Below are 19,219 nucleotides of genomic sequence, written 5' to 3' on the forward strand. Positions count from 1 at the left end.
CACATATAATATGAAGGATGATGACCAAACTTCTTCAAGTCTCAGCTTCACAGCATACAATTTATTTGATTAGCTTCAAATACATTGACTTTGCAAAGATTATAATCTGACCCTTGGGTTGAATAGTTCATATTTCTAGAACAATCTTTTAATCGAATCACAACACACAAACTGGTGCACAAACAATTTAATATCCAGCTGCTATTACTCCAGGTATTTTGAGTTACAAGGGGTGCACACAAAGACCCAGAAGGATTTCACTCCTACATCATTTTGATACTTTTCTTACACAGAAAAGTTGCATGAAATAAATGTCCTATCCCATCACTCATCTTCACTGATAGTCATAATATTTATTGGGAAAATGTCCATCAAGTTGAATAAGTGCTGACAGTGGGGCTCACGCTGTTCCTGGAATGTATCAAGGGGAAAATACATCTCACACTGCCAGCTTGAGTTTACATTATAAATCATTTAGTCTACAAGTGCCTTGTGAACATCGTACAGCATCATCATATAAACTGATGAAGAATGGGAAAGCATGACGTCCTTCATTTCATGCAGCAGCTTTCTGTTTGTTGTGCTTGGCAAACCACTCGTCACTTTTATCTTCAGCCATAGCCTGAAAAGAAGTTTAAAGGCACAAAGAACACAGGCAGAGTGAATATATATCCACATGCTATGTCATAACAAAAGTAAAATGGATGGAGCAACACTGACCTTATCCAGTAAGTCATTTCCTTTGGGATCCACCATAGAAAGCTGCCTAAATGCTTCGTCTCCCACAAAGCAAATCTCATGGCCATCCTAAAACAAACACTGTGCAGTCAACAATTTTACTGACACTCCCTTCACATGATGATAGCATCTTTTTGAAGTTGTACACTTACAGGATCAGCCAAAATAACCACCTCTACTGTGGCTTTCCCAGGGGTGTCCAGGCTGACTAATGGTGTGAGAATTTTCTGATTTTCCTTTTTCATCAAGGCTTCCAGAGCAGGCAGCTGAAGAATGTAAGTAAAATGTAATATGAATGATGATGATTAGTGATTATGTGTCTCAAATACGAACACATACTAGGATTTATCCATGAAGTTAGTTTACCTGCTCCCTTGGGCATGAAAATGCTATCCTCCCAAACGCTGTTCCATGATCTACTGTCCCACCGATATCATGAAGCTCCAGTTTGCACTACACAAATGATATATATGTATGATGAGCACATCGAGTAAAATACATTCTCTAGTTGATAAAATATTCTATACAAAAAATAAAACTTCACTATCTCTAAATTCTGTTGGGTTAAATGTCATAAATCATAAAAAAAATGCAGACATTAATGTTTTTTGCTGTTTCTTTTGACTCACTTGTGTGTCTGTGAATCCCATCAGCACTGTTTTCTTTTCCTCATTCTTCTCCATCACTTTCATTCCCAAAAGTGTAGACCAGTAGTATGTCGATCTTTGTAGGTCTGACACTCCAAGGCAAACCTTCTGCACTGGGTCTGGAGGAAAATTATAAAAAGTTACTGACTGGGTTGACAAAATCTGCTGAATGTTAATACATTTTTGTTCTGCTCTCTCTATCTCTCTCTCTCTCTGTCTTTATATATATATATATATATATATATATATATATACACAATAATATTGTTTTAGAATGATGTTTTTCATTTGAAATTCTATTTGAAATGCACATTTATTTATATAAAAGGATATTTGATTAAACATATTTGCTGCAACAAATTTCAATTACTTTAACAAGAAAATTCTTATAAAAATAATCAATTGCTCATTTATTCCTTTACTGACAAATGCCCATCACGGCTTAATGAAATTAAATGAAGTTGATATACAATAAATACATATATCAAGGTGTGAAAGCAATAAATTTTTTGCAGTAAAGAACTCATGTTTGCGTGATTTTAGTTGATAAATGTAATTGGGCTCTGTTCACCACAGACCAAAATACAATGACAGCCACTTGTCATGCAGTAATGAGTCACAGAGAAGGCCATTGTCACTCACCATTAGGTGGCTGCTCTTTGTCCAGCAGGTAGAAATGATACCCTCCTGGAGCCTGGGTCAGATACAGGCCCTCTCCTACCTCAGTGAGAGGCCATCCCAAGTGTTTAGCATTACTGACAGCTTGGCTTGACTGCAAGGTGAGGCCCTATTGCCAATACATGAACAACGATGGCCTTTTTAGAGCTCTTGTAACATGCATGACCTGGGGACCTCTGTGCAGTGTCGAAATGAACTCTCACCCACCAAGAAGTCATTGCCAAGCTGATATTCTCCAACCCCATAATTATATGTCAGTTCAGCAACAAAGTGGTCATCTTCGGGCCCAAAGCCAACCATTGTCTTGCTCCACTTCCCATCATAGGGCCTGTGTGGAAATATGATCGGCACAGACATATTAGGACATTAATTATTTTTATATAAGACAGTATTACACAGTTCTGTCTGCACAAACTTCCATCAGCTTCAGGCGTTTCATTTTACCCGTTGCAAGTTGCTTTGCATCCTTCAGCAAATTCTTCATGGCGTAAAATCTAAAACGGATAAGGAGATTTAAAAATAAATAAATAAGCATTTAGCGTGAGGGAAACATTTAGAAAACAGCAGTCACATGGCAGCAGGAATTAGCAGCTACATTGTGCAACACTGGGGAAGTTTATCAGTGGCTTCAGTCTTCTCCGTTTATTGAAAGCAGCCCAGAAAAAAGTACCTTCATGCCCAAAACGTCTCGGTAAAATGTGGCTGTTTTATTCCTGTCGCCAACTTTGAAAACAAAATGCAGCGCCCGTCTCAAAGACATGTTTCGATCAGATATTATTATGTCTGCGTTGCTGATCGAGGGTTAGCTGTGCAGTAAGTGATTAAACTTCCTTATTGATCGATTTATCTGTCGCCTGTGGGCGTTAGTAAAAATGACAAGCAGCAGCCATTGACAGCTGCAAATGCAGCTGCTGGATATGATGCCGAGTGATCACAATCAAAGCGACATTGAATATAATTAAGTAAAATATTAACAAAGAGAAACGCAGCCAGTTTAGGAAAAATAAAAGGGCAGTCAAACAAAACTCGCCACCCCTAGCCATTCGGGGTAATGGTATCATCCATTGTACAATTTCACATTCTCTCGCGAGGTTACAGTTCAGCGAAGCTTTCTTAAAGCAGCCAATCTGAAAAATCATGGAATGCCGAAAGGCGCTGTTTGTTAAATTGCTGTCGACATTTCCCACAAAAGTTGATTAGTTTTAGATGTGTCGAGGGTAGTAACAGCTACTGTACAACAGGTGGCGCGCACCAGTGATGGGAAGTTCGGGTCTTTTTACTGACTCAGGTCTTTTAATCTCGTTCAGTAGTAGCAGATGTGGCCAGAAGAGATTTTTTTTTTTGTATTTAGAATCAGAATGAAACAGTTTACTGTTCCACTGTAACTGCTAACAAATTATTTTGTTTAAATTGTCTTTTACTGAAATGGTTGCTAATCGAATAATTGATATAAATGATTATATATCAAAATAGTATAATATTGCACCTGCATGAACTGGGATGTATATGAAAAATACAGATGAAGGTTTCTGATCTACCAGTTTTCTGCCATGTACCCTGAACAGCACGGTGGAATAGTGGTTAGTGCCAAAGCGGACCTCCAGGTCCTAGACCAGACTAGACCAAAACTCTCCAGAGACTGAACCAGACCAGACCAAAGATGGGCCCCCAACCCCAGAGACTAGAGACTAGACCAGAATAGAGCAGAGACACAATAAGATGGTCGCGGTTCGATTCAAGGTCAGAACATGTCTAGGTTAATTGGTTAATTGGTGATGAGCAAGGGACAGCTCCCCACAGACTGAACTCTTCCAGAGACTAGACAGGACTCCCCCCCTCCACAGAGACTGGACTTCCCCACAGACTAAAGACAACATTGGTTATGTTACTGCGTGAACAATGAACGAAAGACTTAAAGACCCATAGTTATGTGAATGAATCACTCATTTCTACACCGAGCCAGCACAGTGGCTATGAGACAAGTGAATGAGACACTCAGGACCTGAACACCCTATTTTATGAGTCGTGAAATAATCAGTCATTCCTATACAGAGAATACGCGGCAGAAAGACCCATTCGTGAATGAATCTGAGCCTGTGGCACGCACAGACCAGGAAAGAAAGCTCGAATCACCCACTGAGATGACTCGTTACTCACGATACATACAAAAGATTAATTCAAAATGAACGAATCGTTCACATCACTAGCGCTCACTCCAACAAGAGAAAAAGTGGGCAAAGCTTTCAAATTGAAAGCTAATTTATGAGATAGACTGGCTGATATTTTGTGTGCATTGCCACTAAAAAAATCCAAAAATGGTGACAATGTTTTTACAGTTTAAGCTTCTTCGGATAAAGTAAAAAAAAAATGCAGGGTTTAATTTCGACCTTTTACGGCGTAGTCTGGATGAAAATAAACGCCAATTGCGTAAATAAAATAAAATAAAACAAAACAAAACCTCTTCACTTAAATGAAATTTCCCTTAACGTTCTCTTAAACCGGTGACAGGAAGGCGAACTTCCGGTAGTGGGAAAACATGGCGGCCTACATGAGCAGCATGATATGTCTCGCTTCCAGAGAGCATCGAGCTTTTTTAATACGGGGAAACGATGTCGTCGTGGCGTCAAAACGGTACGTGCGCGGGCTGAGGAGGAAACCTGTCAATGTGTTGATTCCCGAGGACAAGGCGGAGCAGGTCGTCCGGAAGGAGAGGAAGAAGAAGAAGAAGGGGGAGGATGATGAGGCAGAGGCGGCAGCAGCAGCAGCGGAGCGTCCGAAACACGGTGGCTTCGTCAAGGGGAAGACAGAAGAGCAGCCTACGGCTAAACACGCTCACCTGTCGGCCGGGAGGGATCAGGTGGACGGGCTGCGCTTTGAAAGGGCTTTTCCTGGAGATAAGAGACTGGCGTAAGTGACACGGCATCAGGCTGCAGAGTCTGTCAATACTGTGCCAGCCGAAACACTCTGACTTCAGATTCAGAACTAATTAGTGTTCATGTCAGTCTTATTTAGCCTGTAAAGTTTTGATGTTGTTATTAGAAGTTAAACAACTCGACAGGATACATGCATGAAAATCCTTCTGACACATTCGTGCGCCACTGATAGTTATCCGCTATTATAATATTATGTGTTCATAGATTAGTGAACACTTCACAGCACTAAAAGCTGACGTCCAAGGTATGGCTTTATTTATCATCCTGTTGACTCACATAGTGCTATATTTGTCAGAAGTCAGTTCTTTGAAGATTAATTGTGTCTTAACCTTTGGCATTTTATGCTGAATGTAGAAAAATTGTAATTGTATATTGCTTCCATCAGGCAGATGACCTCTTTGGGATTGTATTTAAAATTTGCAGATAACAGCAACTGCCTGATCCTTAAAATGTTTAATCCAGGGGTTAAACATAGTTTTCAATTCTGGTAATAGTAGTTTCTCTTGTGTAAATGGTCTGAATACTGTTATTATGGGTAGTTACAATTTGTTTTGAGCCATTTTTCTCAGTTGACAGTTGTAAATGGTGTAGGGATTCTTGTAATTGACTATGTTTGGAAAATGGTCATTACAATTTGAATAATTATCCTTATTCACACAGCATTCGGTCCTTCTCACTAATCTTTCTCTCCCTCTCTCTCCCTCCTTCCCTCCTCTATGCTGCAGGAGGTTAGTGAGCATTTCTCGTTCAAGGACATTTCGGGAGCACCAGGGTAAAATCCTCCTGGAGGGCAGGCGTTTGATCTGTGATGCCCTGGTTGCGGGTGCAAACCCACAGATGGTGTTCTTCAGTACTGTGGATCGGCTCAGGGAGCTACCTCTAGACAAGCTGAGAAGGGCAACGCTAGTCAAAGTCAAGTTTGAAGACATCAAGCTCTGGTCTGATGTTGTGGCTCCACAGGGAGTGATTGGTAAGAATCCAATTTTGGTTGTGGTGCATTATTAAACACAGATTCTTGGAGTCATTGCTCACTTCTATCTCCTCTGTTGCAGCTATTTTTTCTCGTCCAGACTCATCGCGGTTAAACTTTGCAAACACAGGTCATTCAGTGCCATTGTCCCTAATATGCGACAATGTCCGAGACCCTGGTAACCTTGGGACTATCCTTCGATGTGCAGCTGCTGCCGGATGCAACAACGTCCTGCTCACTAAAGGTAGGTTAGAACCGGTTCTCGCTATACCTCACCCTTAGAAAATGGCTTTTCTTCTTTGGAGGTCTTTCATCGTGTTTCTGTATTTTTCCATCATCAGGCTGTGTTGATACTTGGGAGCCAAAAGTTCTTCGTGCTGCAATGGGTGCCCATTTCCGCCTTCCCATCTACCCAAACCTGGACTGGGATGTAATCGAAAATCATCTCCCTAAATCTGTGACTGTGCATGTGGCTGACAGCAGCTGTGGTCCTGACAGAAATCGACAAACAGAAGATTTGCAAGTTAACAGGTCCCACACACCCTTCAAAGCAGGAGACTATGGCTGGATCAGTACCAGCCATAGTCAGAGTAATGTGTGTTATGAGGACTATGACTCAGACTCTGACTGTGAGGCTGAAGGACTTTCACTCCCCAGAGTGGACGCAAAGCTGTACCATGAGAGCTGGGCCCAGAGTCCCACTGCTCTTGTGATAGGTGGAGAGACACATGGTCTCAGTATAGAATCGGTCCAGTTGGCTGAGAAAACCGCCGGGCACAGACTTTTTATTCCTGTCGTTCCTGGAGTGGACAGCTTGAATTCAGCAATGGCTGCCAGTATTCTTTTGTTTGAGGGCAGGAAACAGCTGTTGAGATTAAGGCAAAGCAGGAAATGGAACTCTGCTGAGGGGCAGTTTTCATAATTTCTCTCAAACATGAGTTTGACTTACAGCTTGTTCCCCTAATAGTTGCATGTGATTGAGGGAGGAGGGGAAAAAGAGAGACACAGGGCAGGATCACCTCAATCACATGCATTTCACATGCAACAAAACGGTTGTGTATATAACATTAACGGCAGGTATGTGTTAAATATTAAGCCTGAATCCGGCAGGGAATGTCTGACAGTGCAACTTACGGTTTCATTATTTGTTCATCTTACTTTGCTTCTGCTGCAATTTTTGCATTAGTACCTTTACTGTGTAGTGATGCCAAAGGTTGTATGTCTGAGAGAGGCAAGCAGGACTGTGCTGCTTTAATGTATATTTTAGATCTGTTTTTAATAAAGCAACTTGCAAAAGAAAGCTATAAATCCCCTCTACTGTCTGTTCCTAACCCTCCCCTGAACACAGACGTCTTTTCTCCAGAGCCTGAAATGTATTCATGCACTTAGATTTAGTCTTGAAAGGCTCAGACTCAGTGCCAGTCAAATATGCAGAGCTTGCTAAACTTGTGAGATCAGAAGTCTCCCATCCAACTGCAATTTGTACATGAATAAAATCATCATCCATTCTGTCTCAGACCATAAATAATGCAACATTTTTTTCCATTAAGGTTTTGTAATTTCAATACTAAAAAAATGAAGGTGAATCATTTCAGTTTGTGTGTTTTCCATATTCAAGAGCTAACTTTATTGGCAGAACTTATGAGGAACAGATCTTTGTGCTTGCCAGTGAATTTTTAATAGGTGTGAAAAGCCATGACTGATGTAACAGAATATAGGGATTTATACATTCAACACTTTTCAAATGCCATTTTTGTGCCTCCAGGACTAATCCGGCCTTTTCATTAGAGGACCTTCACAGAAAGTCCTCCTAATGACTAAGAGATGAGAACCGCCGCAACAACTGGCTAGAGATGACTTTCACTCACATCATAACACACATCACAAGACAGGGTTTTTTTTTTTGTTTGTTTGTTTTTTTTTAACATCAGTCATTGTCCTGTTACAAGCAAGTATAATGTGACCTTTACTGCATGTGCTCCTTTTGTACTGATTTTGCTTACAGCTACATCCAACTGAGGTTTACCACATTTGCACCAAGTATACATGTGAATCAGAACTGTAAAAATGCATTTTATTCTTCCTCAACATCATTCGGAAACCAAAAAGTAACAAGAATCTTGCAGACAAGACACAAAGAAAGCAAAGAGTCAGCTGAGTAAGTAGCAGGTCCATTGGGTAATTCTCTGGTTTTCTCTAGAATTCAGAAATGCTATTGTGTGTGTGGGAGGGGGGACTAGGCAAAAAAAAAAAAAAACTTGAGGCCAAAAAACCAACAGGATTTCCATATATATTACTGTAGGGACTATAGTCAATGCAAGGCACCACAGGAGAAAGAGAGGAATCCATGAAAAGAGGAACATGTCTAAAAAAATGTTAAAATGTCAGTAAAAAGTGTGATCTCTCTTACAGTCTGACAATGCCAGGAGGAGAGGTGAGAGAGATGGTGGAGACTGAGAAGGATGGAGGTGTAGCAACAGGTCAGGGGTTGATGATGAAATGAGTCCCAATATTGTATATCCGGTTTATATTTGGACGTCCTCTTTAGATGGGCTCTGGTTTGAGCTTTTCAGCCAGGAAGTCGCTGACAAATTGCTCAACTACAGCCGGCGTGATCTCTTCAACGTCACGGACGTACTTGGCGCGGGCCGACATGTCCAGGATTGTGAGCAGAGGTGCTGCTTCTGGGAGGTTGGTGTAATCTCGCAGAGAATCGCTCATGTCATCCTGTGGTGAAACAGAAAATTAGAGGTATTGGAGTGATATAACTTCAAGTTGCATGAGGGAAGTTCCACAAAAAAGTTTGAAAGATATTTCCATCTGCCAACTCTTTACTTCCTCCGTACCAAAGACTGCATCAAAATTAGCAAAGCATGGAAAACATCTTTCAGTTAAACAAGATGATGGATTTCCTTAAATATTAAGCTTTTATATAATACTAAGTATAGTTCCTCAACAAATTAAGTTTCTTAAAAATTTGGTGTTTTCTATGTATTAGTTTCTTTACAAATTTGACCTTTTGAATAAATTCTACATTTTACCTCTTCAAAAGAGGTAAAAGGTCATATGTCACAAGTGTAAATATAAATGATAAGCACTTGAGATAACCTGTTGACAAATGCAACATTAGAAACCTCCAAAAAAAAAAAAAAGGTCAGGAACTGCTCATCAGTGTCAAAGATCTTTAATTGTGAGCAAAACAACTGTGAGGGGAGCGGTTCTCTAAGTGTGAAGGGGTTTCTTGATGAGAGAGGAACGACACTCCTGGGTATTAATAACAGTTAGGCGCAGAATGCTTTTTCACAGCGTCTCCAAGTGACACCTTTTCTGTCGCTCATCAACTCAGACTTCCTTTTGGCAAAGAATACAAGTAGAGCAGCCTTTGCTTGAGTGATCCAAATTTGGATTTACCTCACAAAAATTGAGAAGTAGCTGGCACAGACTTTATTAAGGCAAACTTCTTGAAAGACAATATGAAAACTTCCTTCTGCCCCCTTGCAGGCAGCCTGCCCAGAGAGAGTAGAGTGTCAGAGCTTAGTCACACATCCTGCTGTTTGGATTGACAGGTGGCGGGGCAAGACGTCCCTACCTTGTTTCAAAAGCTCACTATGTTCAGATAAGAGCCTCATCACAGCATTTGAATAGCATGTGGGCAGGAGAGAGAGCAGTGCACAGGACTTGTGATGGAATGTGTTAAATATAGATTGCTGTTGGGCTGATGGGAAGTAATGTTTTATTTCTCAGCAGGCATTTTAAAAAAGGCTTCATCTGTGTTTTGCCTGAGGCTTGATGGCACCTTTCACCCTTTAACAAGTCAGGATTACAACCCCTGTAGCCATAGGTAACAGAAATGAATCACTAGCAGACAGGCAGCAGCTTCCGAACAACCTCGAAAGAGCCATTAATTATTGAGAGTGAATAAGAAATCACACCGTTTCATAACTGGGCTTTACTTCCACTCAGGAGAGCCACTGTTTAACAGAGCTCCATCATTCTTTCACTACAGGTCAAATGGATTTCACGTGTTGCTTTTAGTAGGCTCACAAAATTCACATGTTAAAAACACATACTGCTACTACAATGCGAGGCATTTTCTCTTTCTCTTGACAGCATGGATTACCCCTCAGCTCAGTCTTCTAGCTCAGAGGGAGACTCAACAATACAAGATCATTTTCATATGGAAAAGATAATCATGAAAAGGCAGAAGTAACAAACAACAGCCAGAGGGTGGCACTGCAACAAAGAGCTGAGTTTCTCTGGAGAGGCAGTGACTCTGATGTGAACACCATCAGCTATTGATTTATGTGCCAGTGTGAGTTTTGGCAAAACAAAGTAAAAGATAGCACTGCTTTGGATGGATTTCCAACTACATGTGACGTTCAATCATTTTCTCTTTTTCAGATCTCGCCGGTGCATCTCACAAGTTATCTGAAAACGTGCAGCTATTCTTGATAAATGGATCAAACCACACAATCAGCTCTCAGACTTTTCATTGAATAGCTTGGCTGTACCACTGCCTAAAAAGGATAAGTATGCCAAGATTAAGTCTGTGACCTCTACTTTGCAAAAGTGCTAACAGATGGAACAGATGAGTTGCAGTGTGGTATTTTTATTGCAGGCAGCTAACTTCCTCTGAATGGTACCCATTTTATTATGCTTCAAATCACCATACATTGACTACTTAATGCCCTCAGAAGTAAGCTGTCACTGAGGTCAACATCATTACGATTAGAATACTGCTTTATTCCCCCCACTGCAAGCGAAAGCCTTTGCTTTGCATGGTCGCTTGTAGCGACACTGAGCGTAGATGATAGATCATATTGAGCACACAGTGTAAAGAAACCACAAAGAGACAAATTCCACATCTGTCACCATGAACCATCCAGCCTCTCCGATATGAGAAGATGTAATCTCTGCGTCAGATTTCACCTCAGTAGGAAGTCAGGCGTCTTCTTTTGTGCGACTTCTCTGCTTGTGTAAACTGCTTCTCGGGAGGTGTTGCCATTCCAGAGCCGCCGCCGCTGCCTGCCCTCCATCCCCTCCCACCCTTTGCAGCTGAGCTCAGAACAAAAAAGACAAAGGGCCTATCCGCTGTGTAGCCTGCTCTCACAGCTGTGATAAGGCTCAGTGTGTGTTTACCGTGTGGAACCTGCTGGGCCTCGTCAGCCTTGTGCCTATTATTGATGCACTGTGGCATTTCACAGGAGATGACTATCTGATAAGGCCAAAACTGATGACGATTAACAAACCTCCCCACTAGCCTCTTAGCTGGGGCTGTAGCCCCCTCACTGGCCAATTCTGATGCCTGTAGAACAAGTCACCAGTTTACATTGTTGGCGCTTCAACATTAAATTAGGTCAATGAGATAACGTAGGATTAACAGACATAATTTTTTTTAAAGAAACAGAGGAACACCTACTGAGTCACAGTTTTTTTTTTTTTCAGTTTAAACATGTTTAAAATATAGATACATATCTGTATATTATATAGCTATATATAAGATATATATATAGATTAGAATCTTGTTTCAATGCGTTTATAATAACAATACTACAGCCATTATATTATGTTGTCATCTGAGGCTGTGCTAGAATTTGAGCGAAATGCTTCGATAAACTCATGACATCATCAGTTTTGTAGATATTTCATTCTTAAAGAGGTGAAGAACCTAAAAGCACCTCGCTCAAATGTGAACAGGGCTAAGACTGTATTCATCAATTAAATAATCTATCTATTATTTCCCCACAACATCAGAAAAATTAATTAGTTTGGCCTGTATAACATCCAAATATAATTGGCAAATGTCAGCCTAATAGCCCACATCTCGAGTTGAAATCCAGTGTCTCAGATGAACAACAGTTAAAAACCACAAATAAATTAAATTACACTTGTGTTCGTGGCTCCGGCTCAAAGGGAAAAATATTTCCTGCTTTTTGTGGTCTTACAAAATGCTTCAATTCCAAATGTCCATCAACGTCAAAAGTCATTAGCATTCCTTCTCTGGAAACCTTGAAAGTCTGTACGACTGTACATTCATCAGTGTGAACCAAAGATTTGAGTAAACACACAGAAGAAGGAAGAAACCTGCAATATGCTTTGAGTCATGCTTGAAAGACAGTCCTGGAGTGCCATCCAAAGTCTTGCAATCATTCTGTTGAGGGAAACACACACGCGTGCGCGCACACACAAAAATCGAGAAGGGGAAAACAATGCTTTGAAGACTAACATTGCAGTCAACAGCCACTGCTGCCTGCCACAAAATCAGTTAAATTCTTCTATGAGTGGATAATACCACCAGGGTTCAATTTGCATGTAACAGCCATTACACAATAGAAATGAAAGAACAAAAGATCTTTCATACGGCATTTATAAACTGGTGTACTACTCTGAGCGTGTGGTTTTTCAAGAGGGTAAGAAGATCCTGTGTCACTCTGCTCAGTCTGGCCTCCCCCTGAGAGGCTGCCAACATACTGCTGTCTCATGGACACAGAAAACCCCAGCAGCTGCCCTGGCAAGGAGCGTGCGACTACCAGGGCTTACCCGGGTGAGAGTGCAGCAGTCTGGACCCAGATCCTGAAACGGGAAGTGATATCTGACCGTGAACTCATTCTGGATATGGAAGCTGATGATTTCATAGCCAGTTGAACTCAAGTCAGGAAATTGTACCTGTGCTCCATGGATGTAAAAAAATATCTGGCTTTGCATGTGTGCCCCAAGGGAAACAAAGCAAACACGGGCTGCAGTTTTAACACACAAAGCTTCTGAATCCCTGCAAGCCCCAGTGCAACAACGTTTCTTTGTGTTGGGTCAAACAAATCCTGGCACACTGACAATGAACACACAAAACAGTATCATGTCAACTCTCATCTTTCTGAAAACCATAGCTGTTCTTGGGCTGTATATGTATGTCAGTTACATTTCGAGGCCGGCGTCGAGGTTGGAGCGGCCTTGGACAGATGCACAGGGTCAGAGTAGCACATGTGCATTCCCACAGCTGAAAACTGAGCCTGAGCCTTTGGTGTGTGACACTTTTAATTATGTCTGCTGCTGCTGTTAACTCCACCGGTTTTGGAAAGGTCAAGACTGAACAACATGCGATAACAAGAGTTATGAAAACTCCACGGTCCATTCCACACAGGCAAGATGGGGGAGGAGATAAAGCAAGACATGGGGGGATGAGGCAGAGGGAGTACAGAGAAAAGAAAATCTCCTGCTCTGGTCCTACTGATGACAGAGCCTCACACTGTATGCTGGGTACAGATACAAACCAGGCACTTGGAGTGTTTCATTATTAGGTCAAATAAAGATACGATGGTATAGTACTGCCTAAAGCATCAAGAAACAAGCAGCTACATTTGAAAAAACTAAAAATGGTTTGCAGGACTAAGATTAATCAGAAAGGGGTCACTAGTACTCACACTCCTGCAAATAATGATCACCAAATGTTGCAGTTCCACTGAGCTCATTTTTTAGCTCTCTGGACTGCAACCCACTGTGCCCCACCTGCTCACCACCAAACAGCAACATTAGCAAGCTAATTTCCTCCAGAGGTGGGGAGACCAAAAAGGAATGTTGTGTTTATATCTATGCAGATAAGCTATGCATATTTTAAGAGGAAAACCTTCCTGGAAACACCATGTCATAGTTTTGGGGCCATTTAAAGCCATGTCAATTGTTAATATCAAATATCAGGTCTGCCTGATACTATGTACATTCACAGCAATGGAAAGGAAACAAAAAAGGCTTGCAGATGAGCTGTTGAATATGATGTCCCAATTTCAGCAATGCAAGTTGAAATGGCATTTTACTAGAGTGGCTGAGAGTGGCTTATCTCACCTCTCCAGCCACAAAGAACAGCAGTGGCGTCTCCTCCTCCTTGGCTTTGTACTTTGCCATGAGCTTCTCTGCGATTGGTTGAATGAGCTCCTTGGCCGGCTCCAACTCTCCCTCCTCCTCAGCATCTAAACGAAGGAGGGAAGAGACCCAGAAAGATGTTAAAAGTATGAAAAGCAGCCACCTGGGAGAGGAAAAAATGCGTGGATGAGATGGGAGGCAAGAAAAGGAGAGATGACTGGTGGTCAACTGAGTGATGAAATAAAAGTGACTGTACAGATGGTCTCCATCGAGTTTTGCAATCTGGTTTTGACCTCAGGAGACGCCAGGGTGGTCTCAAATTTTGAGGGCCATCAGTATGCATCCACTTTCCTGATACTGTAGTGCTATTGTCCTGCATTCTAGTGTCCTAACAACTGTGCTCCATTCATGTCTGCTGAATCATTTCCCAAGGGTATTCGCACACTTACTCTGTTCTACCTATTTGATCCTTCTGTACATATAAATAGCAAAATAAATACTAGAAATATTTCCTAAAGACCTCTACACCTCTCAACAGGAAGAATATTCCACACAGTCTGACATTCAATATGTTCAGCATAAATGCCACATCATTTAAGCACAAGGAGCTGAGGGCAGGGCCTCATGCGGAGCTGCGAAAGCTGCATCTTAAATGCCCTTATACTCACCTACAAACAGGACGAGGCAGGGCCCCTCGTGGAGCTGCACAGCGTTTGACTCACTGAGCTCGAGCACAGGCCGAGGATGCCAGGGAAAGAGCCGGCACTCCGGGTCGTTCAGCACCTCTACGCGGCCCTGTCGCGTGATCATGTGACCTTCAGTGTCCAGCAGAATCAGGGTGGGAATACCTAGAGAGGGAGAGAAGAGAGGTGAGGATGGTGTGAGAGGAAGACAAAAGGAGGAGTGGAGGAAATGAGCAACAGTGTGGGAGATAATTTAGGTCATTTCCTTTAATTATGACAGCCTGGTTCCCTCTCCTGCAGCGATTTTCTTTGTTGTGTGGGTCTAGTTGGCCTTTGATATGACCAGTTTTTTCCTCTCTTGTGGCCTACACCTCTTGATGTGAAACTTTTGACCATTTTCACTGGTTCTCATCTCGCCTCTGATTACAGTATCCTCGCCTTTTTTAACAGCCTTATCGGAAAAAGACACCATGAGGCACCAGGAGCAAACCCAGTGCATGAGTCAGTGTGTTCCTTTCTGCGCATGTGGATTCAAGTCAACAGAGGTGGGGGCCATTATGAGCTGCAGGGTTCTGAATGCGAGAAGGGGGCAGTGTTGACTCGTCCTCCGTGCATTCCTCACATTCTTTGCAGGAGTGGCCGAGAGCCAGCTCGGGGAGGGGGGGGGGGCAATCAGGGGAAAAGAGCAGGGCACAGAGGGAGAGGCGTAGCACTTCTGCAGCAAGCAAGACAGTAAACTTGATAACTGGCCCAAGTTCCTCAGGCTGCAGGGCAATCTGTGTTGCTTTTGGCTTGCCCAGCACAGAGGTGTCAGCCATTATGCCAGTTTTTCACTGCATGACATAATAAGCTTGTTTAAAAAATAAATAAATAAATAAATAAAAAGACACTCCTCTTCACTTGAATATCTAAAACAATATTTCTAAAAGCAGGAAGTGACTGTGAAGTACCTTGTATTCCATAAAGTCTGTTGAGTCGTGAGCGCCGAGCCTCATCTGAATATGGCACTGCTAACCATGGCATCTCACTGAAGTACTGCTTAAAGGACTCCTCTGACCTGGAGAAGTTGGAAAGCACCATACAATATCAGTAGATGCTGACTTGGTGATCAACATTAACAACTGAACAGTGTGTCAGTGACAGGCAGAGACAGATGTGCTCCAATAAATATGATATTGCTTATGTTGTGGTGCAGCGACTCTCACCTGTCTGCGCTGACAAACACAATCTCAAACTTCTGACCCATCTCTTTAACAATTCGATACGATTCCACCAAGACCCGGGTCAGACTGCGACATGGCGGACACTAATGGAGAGAGGAAAAGGAAAAGAGAGACTGTAAAAAGGAGGTGAACATACTGGGCTCACCGTTACAAATTACAGGTTGCTGCAGCTGACTCTCTTCCTCTATGTCACCAAATACCTTTCCACAAACTAGTAATTCTGTCTTGTTTTGTATCCAGCTTCTTTCAAATTCAGCCCACAATCTTAAAACACTAATCCTGCTGTAAGCTTGAGAGTGTTAGCTAAGCCCACACGATACCCAGGCAGACGGGTGCGGTGGTAGGGCTGCCCTGAACATGACATCAGGGTGCAATGGTAGCAGAAAAGAAAATAAACCTGACTATCTCATGCTCACTGTGCTCTCTCTCTTTCTCTCAGTATTTAAAATCTTTATTCTTTTATTTTCCTTCGAGGGAATACACTGGAAACACAAATATTCCCCATTTATACCAGATAATAGTCTATTATTGCAACTATGTTTGGGATAATTTTGGTGGTGAAATTTTTTTAAAATTTGCACGAGGTAATTCTCATTCTGTCTGTGATGAGCTTGACTGGAAGAGCTCTTCTTGCTGTGTTAATGGGATATTGCAGGAGTTTATGCCAACATGATGACAACAATTTGCTTCGAAATTGTCATGTTGCAGTCAGGATGGCCACATGATAGTCATTGGATTCAATTTTCAGCTGAATGCTATCATGAACAACACAATTTTGGAAATCATATCTGCATTTTAAATTCTCTAGGTTGCAAAATGATCTCGGTAAGTATTTGGCCAAACATCAGCTCTATTATTATCATGAAGCTCTACAATGATAAATACATGATGCACTTGCCAGTTGGGGGCAGCAGAAATGATCTATGAACACTTGATATGTCCATATTGTGCTTCTGATCACCCCTAAAATGCTTTTCAGGGATTTAGAGCTTTGTTTTGGTCTCTACCAACTCCTGAGGGACCTAACCAGTTCTTTAGGTGTTAGAGGCTTCAGTATGTGCACCAGCTGTTGGCTAACCTCAACTAAATGAGATTCTTCTAAATGAAATAAATCTTAAGTAAATCCTCTCACGATTCTCATTTATCAACTGGATGCAGACAAAATTTCATTAGCATTCAAACTGATGACAGCGGATACAGGATGTCCAGCACGTTTATTGATCTGAGCCACGCACACTCATCATAGTAAGGCAAAAGCACAGTGGGAGTGAGAGCATGAAGCACAAAGCCTTAAATCGATACACTGCTCATTAATTGATATCTTTCCAGGCTGCTCATGGATGTAAACACTACTGCAAATTCATTATAGTCCAGAGAGCAGCTGTAAGCTGTAGCATCATTAAGCTGCTTTACTGTAGCTAAAGTTTTAGTGTAATGAGCTATTTTATAAGAAACATTCATCCTGAAAAAAAACCTATGAAATATAGGTCACATTTCACTGCCACAGGCTCTTTCAGGATCCTTGAATGCAAAATCTATAATTTTCTTTTTCTAAGTGGATGCTAAAGCCAGGTACTGGCATTTAATGCGTGTAAAATGACTTTAATGGTGGATGAATTCACACTGGTGGAATGTGGTGAAAAAAACAAAACAAACAAACAAACAAATAAAAATTAAAAAAACACCGTAAATAGAGTCCTATAATGGCTTTTGTGACTTTGCAGTTTTGAATTCAAGCCAGACTCCAGGCGTTGCCGTTCTGAGGAACTGGTCTCTGAGGCTGCAGATCTGGCAGCAGTGGTGCTGACTGGCCTCAGCAGCCTTCGTCGCAGCTCATCAGAAACAGTCCACAGATAATATACCGCCTTTAATGCATCACAGTCATGGCCTTCGCTGGCTGTGAGCAGGTCCAGCACAGAAACAGGAAGGAAAATAGACCAGACTATCTCACGCTCAATGTGTTCTCTCTCCTTCTCTCAGTGTTTTTAAATCTTTATTCTTTTTTTTTTTATCTGGGAATGCATAGTAGACACAAATATTAACCATTTATACCAAATACGTATAAATGATGGGAGATCATATCTACATTTTTAATTGCAAAATGTCTACCAGAAACACAGTAATCATTTGTAAAATACTGAGAAAACGATCTAGGTAAGTATTTGATTCAAGCCAGACTCCAGGCGTCACTGTTCTGAGGAAATCTGAGGCTGCAGATATAGGTGGCGGTGGTGCTGACTGGCCTCAGCAGCCTGCGTCGCAGCTCACCAGGAAGAGTCCACAGATAACATACCGCCTTTAAGTCATGGCCTTCACCGGCTGTGAGCAGGTCCAGCACAGAAAGAGATAGCAGCAATGATGTCATTGGGGTGTGGTGACCAATGCCAGTTTAAATAAAAAAACAAGAGGAGGTGGCGAAAGAGGTGACAGGGCTATATAAGCGCGGATAATGTAAACACGCAAACACAATGGAGTCACCTCCACCCTCCCTCCTGCCCCTTTCTCTTTTGACTAACCGCTCTACCTCTTCCTGCTCTACTGCTGCTTTCTTTCTACTCTTCGTTGTCAGTGTTTTGACAGAGATATGGGGGCTGCAATGTAAAAGTAGATGAAGAAGAAGGGGGAAAAAAAAAGAAAAAAAAAAGAAAAAAAAAAGTGATGGTTGTTTCTGTCCTTGTTCTCAGTTCGCCACACTCACCCAGTGTGCTGAAAAGTACACTCCCACGTAGTGTCCCTCCAGAGAGTTGCTGTCTGTTGTCTGCCTGTTGTTCCTGAGCAGGGGCCCTGCCACCACCTCTGCAAATGGTTTTGGCCCCCAGGGAAACTCCAGGCCTGGGAGAGGGGGGGGGCAATGAAAAGGGTAAAAAATAAAGGTAAGGAAAACAAAGAAGAAGCTGTAGCTCTAAAGCCGTTCATCAACACAACAGCGCTTTGAGCTGAATGTTAATGTTGGCACACTATCAGGCTGTGTTTACTAAGAATTTGAAGCCCAATTAAAGCTAATAGAAATTTGTTCTGTAATTATTAGCCATCAATAAAAAGTAATAGATGTATGTGTCCAGACTACATTTCATAATCATCCCTGCCAGCTGTGGAGAAAATAAAGGACAAACCTGAGAAATGTACTGTATTGTGTATCAGAGGACGAGTCAGGCTGATTTCATCTCAAAAAGTGATGTGCACTTGTCATGACCACTTTACTCACAGGCTTTTGCAACCACACACCAGATGCAAAATGGGATTTTAATGATGACTGAAAACTGTGCCTCTCAAGCAAATGAAGCCTGCCTCCATCATATTCACACTTTTCTTTCAATTTTCAAGGTGTCTCCATTTTTATAGTCAGGCTCTGCAGAGATGTATTTGGTGGAGCTGAATTAAAAAGGGGTTTCTCATAAAGAAAACCTTGAATGGCTGTTTCCTAATGGCGTCTTTATGCAAGCGTGGTTGTTTAGGGCTTCATTAGGCAGGAGTGACACGTCTGCACTGCGCT

The 19,219-nt window shown here is 41.9% G+C and overlaps 3 protein-coding genes across 5 annotated transcripts in view; 1 reads left to right on the forward strand and 2 right to left on the reverse strand.

Annotated features, from left to right (window-relative positions):
• Positions 1-94: 94 nt before the first annotated feature.
• On the reverse strand, positions 95-2,872 carry glod4 (glyoxalase domain containing 4). The gene is made up of 9 exons (XM_029517871.1): positions 2,734-2,872; positions 2,508-2,557; positions 2,271-2,391; positions 2,028-2,172; positions 1,368-1,504; positions 1,105-1,191; positions 891-1,004; positions 721-807; positions 95-622 (listed from the first exon to the last, which is right to left on the reverse strand). The coding sequence occupies exons 1-9, from the start codon at positions 2,821-2,823 to the stop codon at positions 557-559; spliced, it is 897 nt and encodes a 298-aa protein (XP_029373731.1). The 5' UTR covers positions 2,824-2,872; the 3' UTR covers positions 95-556.
• A 1,727-nt stretch (positions 2,873-4,599) lies between these two features.
• Positions 4,600-7,418, forward strand: mrm3a (mitochondrial rRNA methyltransferase 3a). Of its 3 annotated transcripts, none has more exons than XM_029518006.1 (5): positions 4,607-4,970; positions 5,722-5,966; positions 6,049-6,210; positions 6,308-6,445; positions 6,524-7,418. In XM_029518006.1, the coding sequence occupies exons 1-5, from the start codon at positions 4,612-4,614 to the stop codon at positions 6,886-6,888; spliced, it is 1,269 nt and encodes a 422-aa protein (XP_029373866.1). In that variant the 5' UTR covers positions 4,607-4,611; the 3' UTR covers positions 6,889-7,418. The 3 variants fall into 3 exon arrangements, with proteins under 3 accessions (XP_029373864.1, XP_029373866.1, XP_029373865.1); XM_029518005.1 differs by having other exon boundaries at positions 4,607-4,834; positions 4,871-4,970; positions 6,308-7,418; XM_029518004.1 differs by having other exon boundaries at positions 4,600-4,970; positions 6,308-7,418.
• A 406-nt stretch (positions 7,419-7,824) lies between these two features.
• nxn (nucleoredoxin) overlaps positions 7,825-19,219 on the reverse strand; it is a 52,703-nt gene continuing 41,308 nt past the window's right edge. Inside the window, exons 3-8 of the mRNA XM_029518480.1 lie at positions 18,425-18,558; positions 15,709-15,809; positions 15,454-15,560; positions 14,489-14,668; positions 13,803-13,927; positions 7,825-8,693 (exon numbers count right to left, since the gene is read on the reverse strand). Of these exons, the coding sequence (XP_029374340.1) occupies positions 8,511-8,693; positions 13,803-13,927; positions 14,489-14,668; positions 15,454-15,560; positions 15,709-15,809; positions 18,425-18,558 (830 nt within the window). The 3' untranslated portion in view covers positions 7,825-8,510. The remainder of the gene's footprint in view (positions 8,694-13,802; positions 13,928-14,488; positions 14,669-15,453; positions 15,561-15,708; positions 15,810-18,424; positions 18,559-19,219) is intronic.

This window comes from Echeneis naucrates, chromosome 13, assembly GCF_900963305.1.
Source record: "Echeneis naucrates chromosome 13, fEcheNa1.1, whole genome shotgun sequence".
In the NCBI taxonomy this organism is placed as follows: Eukaryota; Metazoa; Chordata; class Actinopteri; order Carangiformes; family Echeneidae; genus Echeneis; species Echeneis naucrates.

Excerpts from the sequence above, each read along its gene's own strand:
- glod4 (XM_029517871.1), bottom strand. The coding sequence starts at position 2,823 with ATGTCTTTGAGACGGGCGCTGCATTTTGTTTTCAAAGTTGGCGACAGG. Across the intron at positions 2,392-2,507 it reads TGCAAAGCAACTTGCAACGG|GCCCTATGATGGGAAGTGGA; the intron begins GTAAAATGAAAC and ends ATTTCCACACAG. Across the intron at positions 1,505-2,027 it reads CAAAGAGCAGCCACCTAATG|ACCCAGTGCAGAAGGTTTGC; the intron begins GTGAGTGACAAT and ends ATTTTCCTCCAG.
- mrm3a (XM_029518004.1), top strand. The coding sequence starts at position 4,600 with ATGGCGGCCTACATGAGCAGCATGATATGTCTCGCTTCCAGAGAGCAT. Across the intron at positions 5,967-6,048 it reads GGCTCCACAGGGAGTGATTG|CTATTTTTTCTCGTCCAGAC; the intron begins GTAAGAATCCAA and ends CCTCTGTTGCAG. Across the intron at positions 6,211-6,307 it reads CAACGTCCTGCTCACTAAAG|GCTGTGTTGATACTTGGGAG; the intron begins GTAGGTTAGAAC and ends TTCCATCATCAG.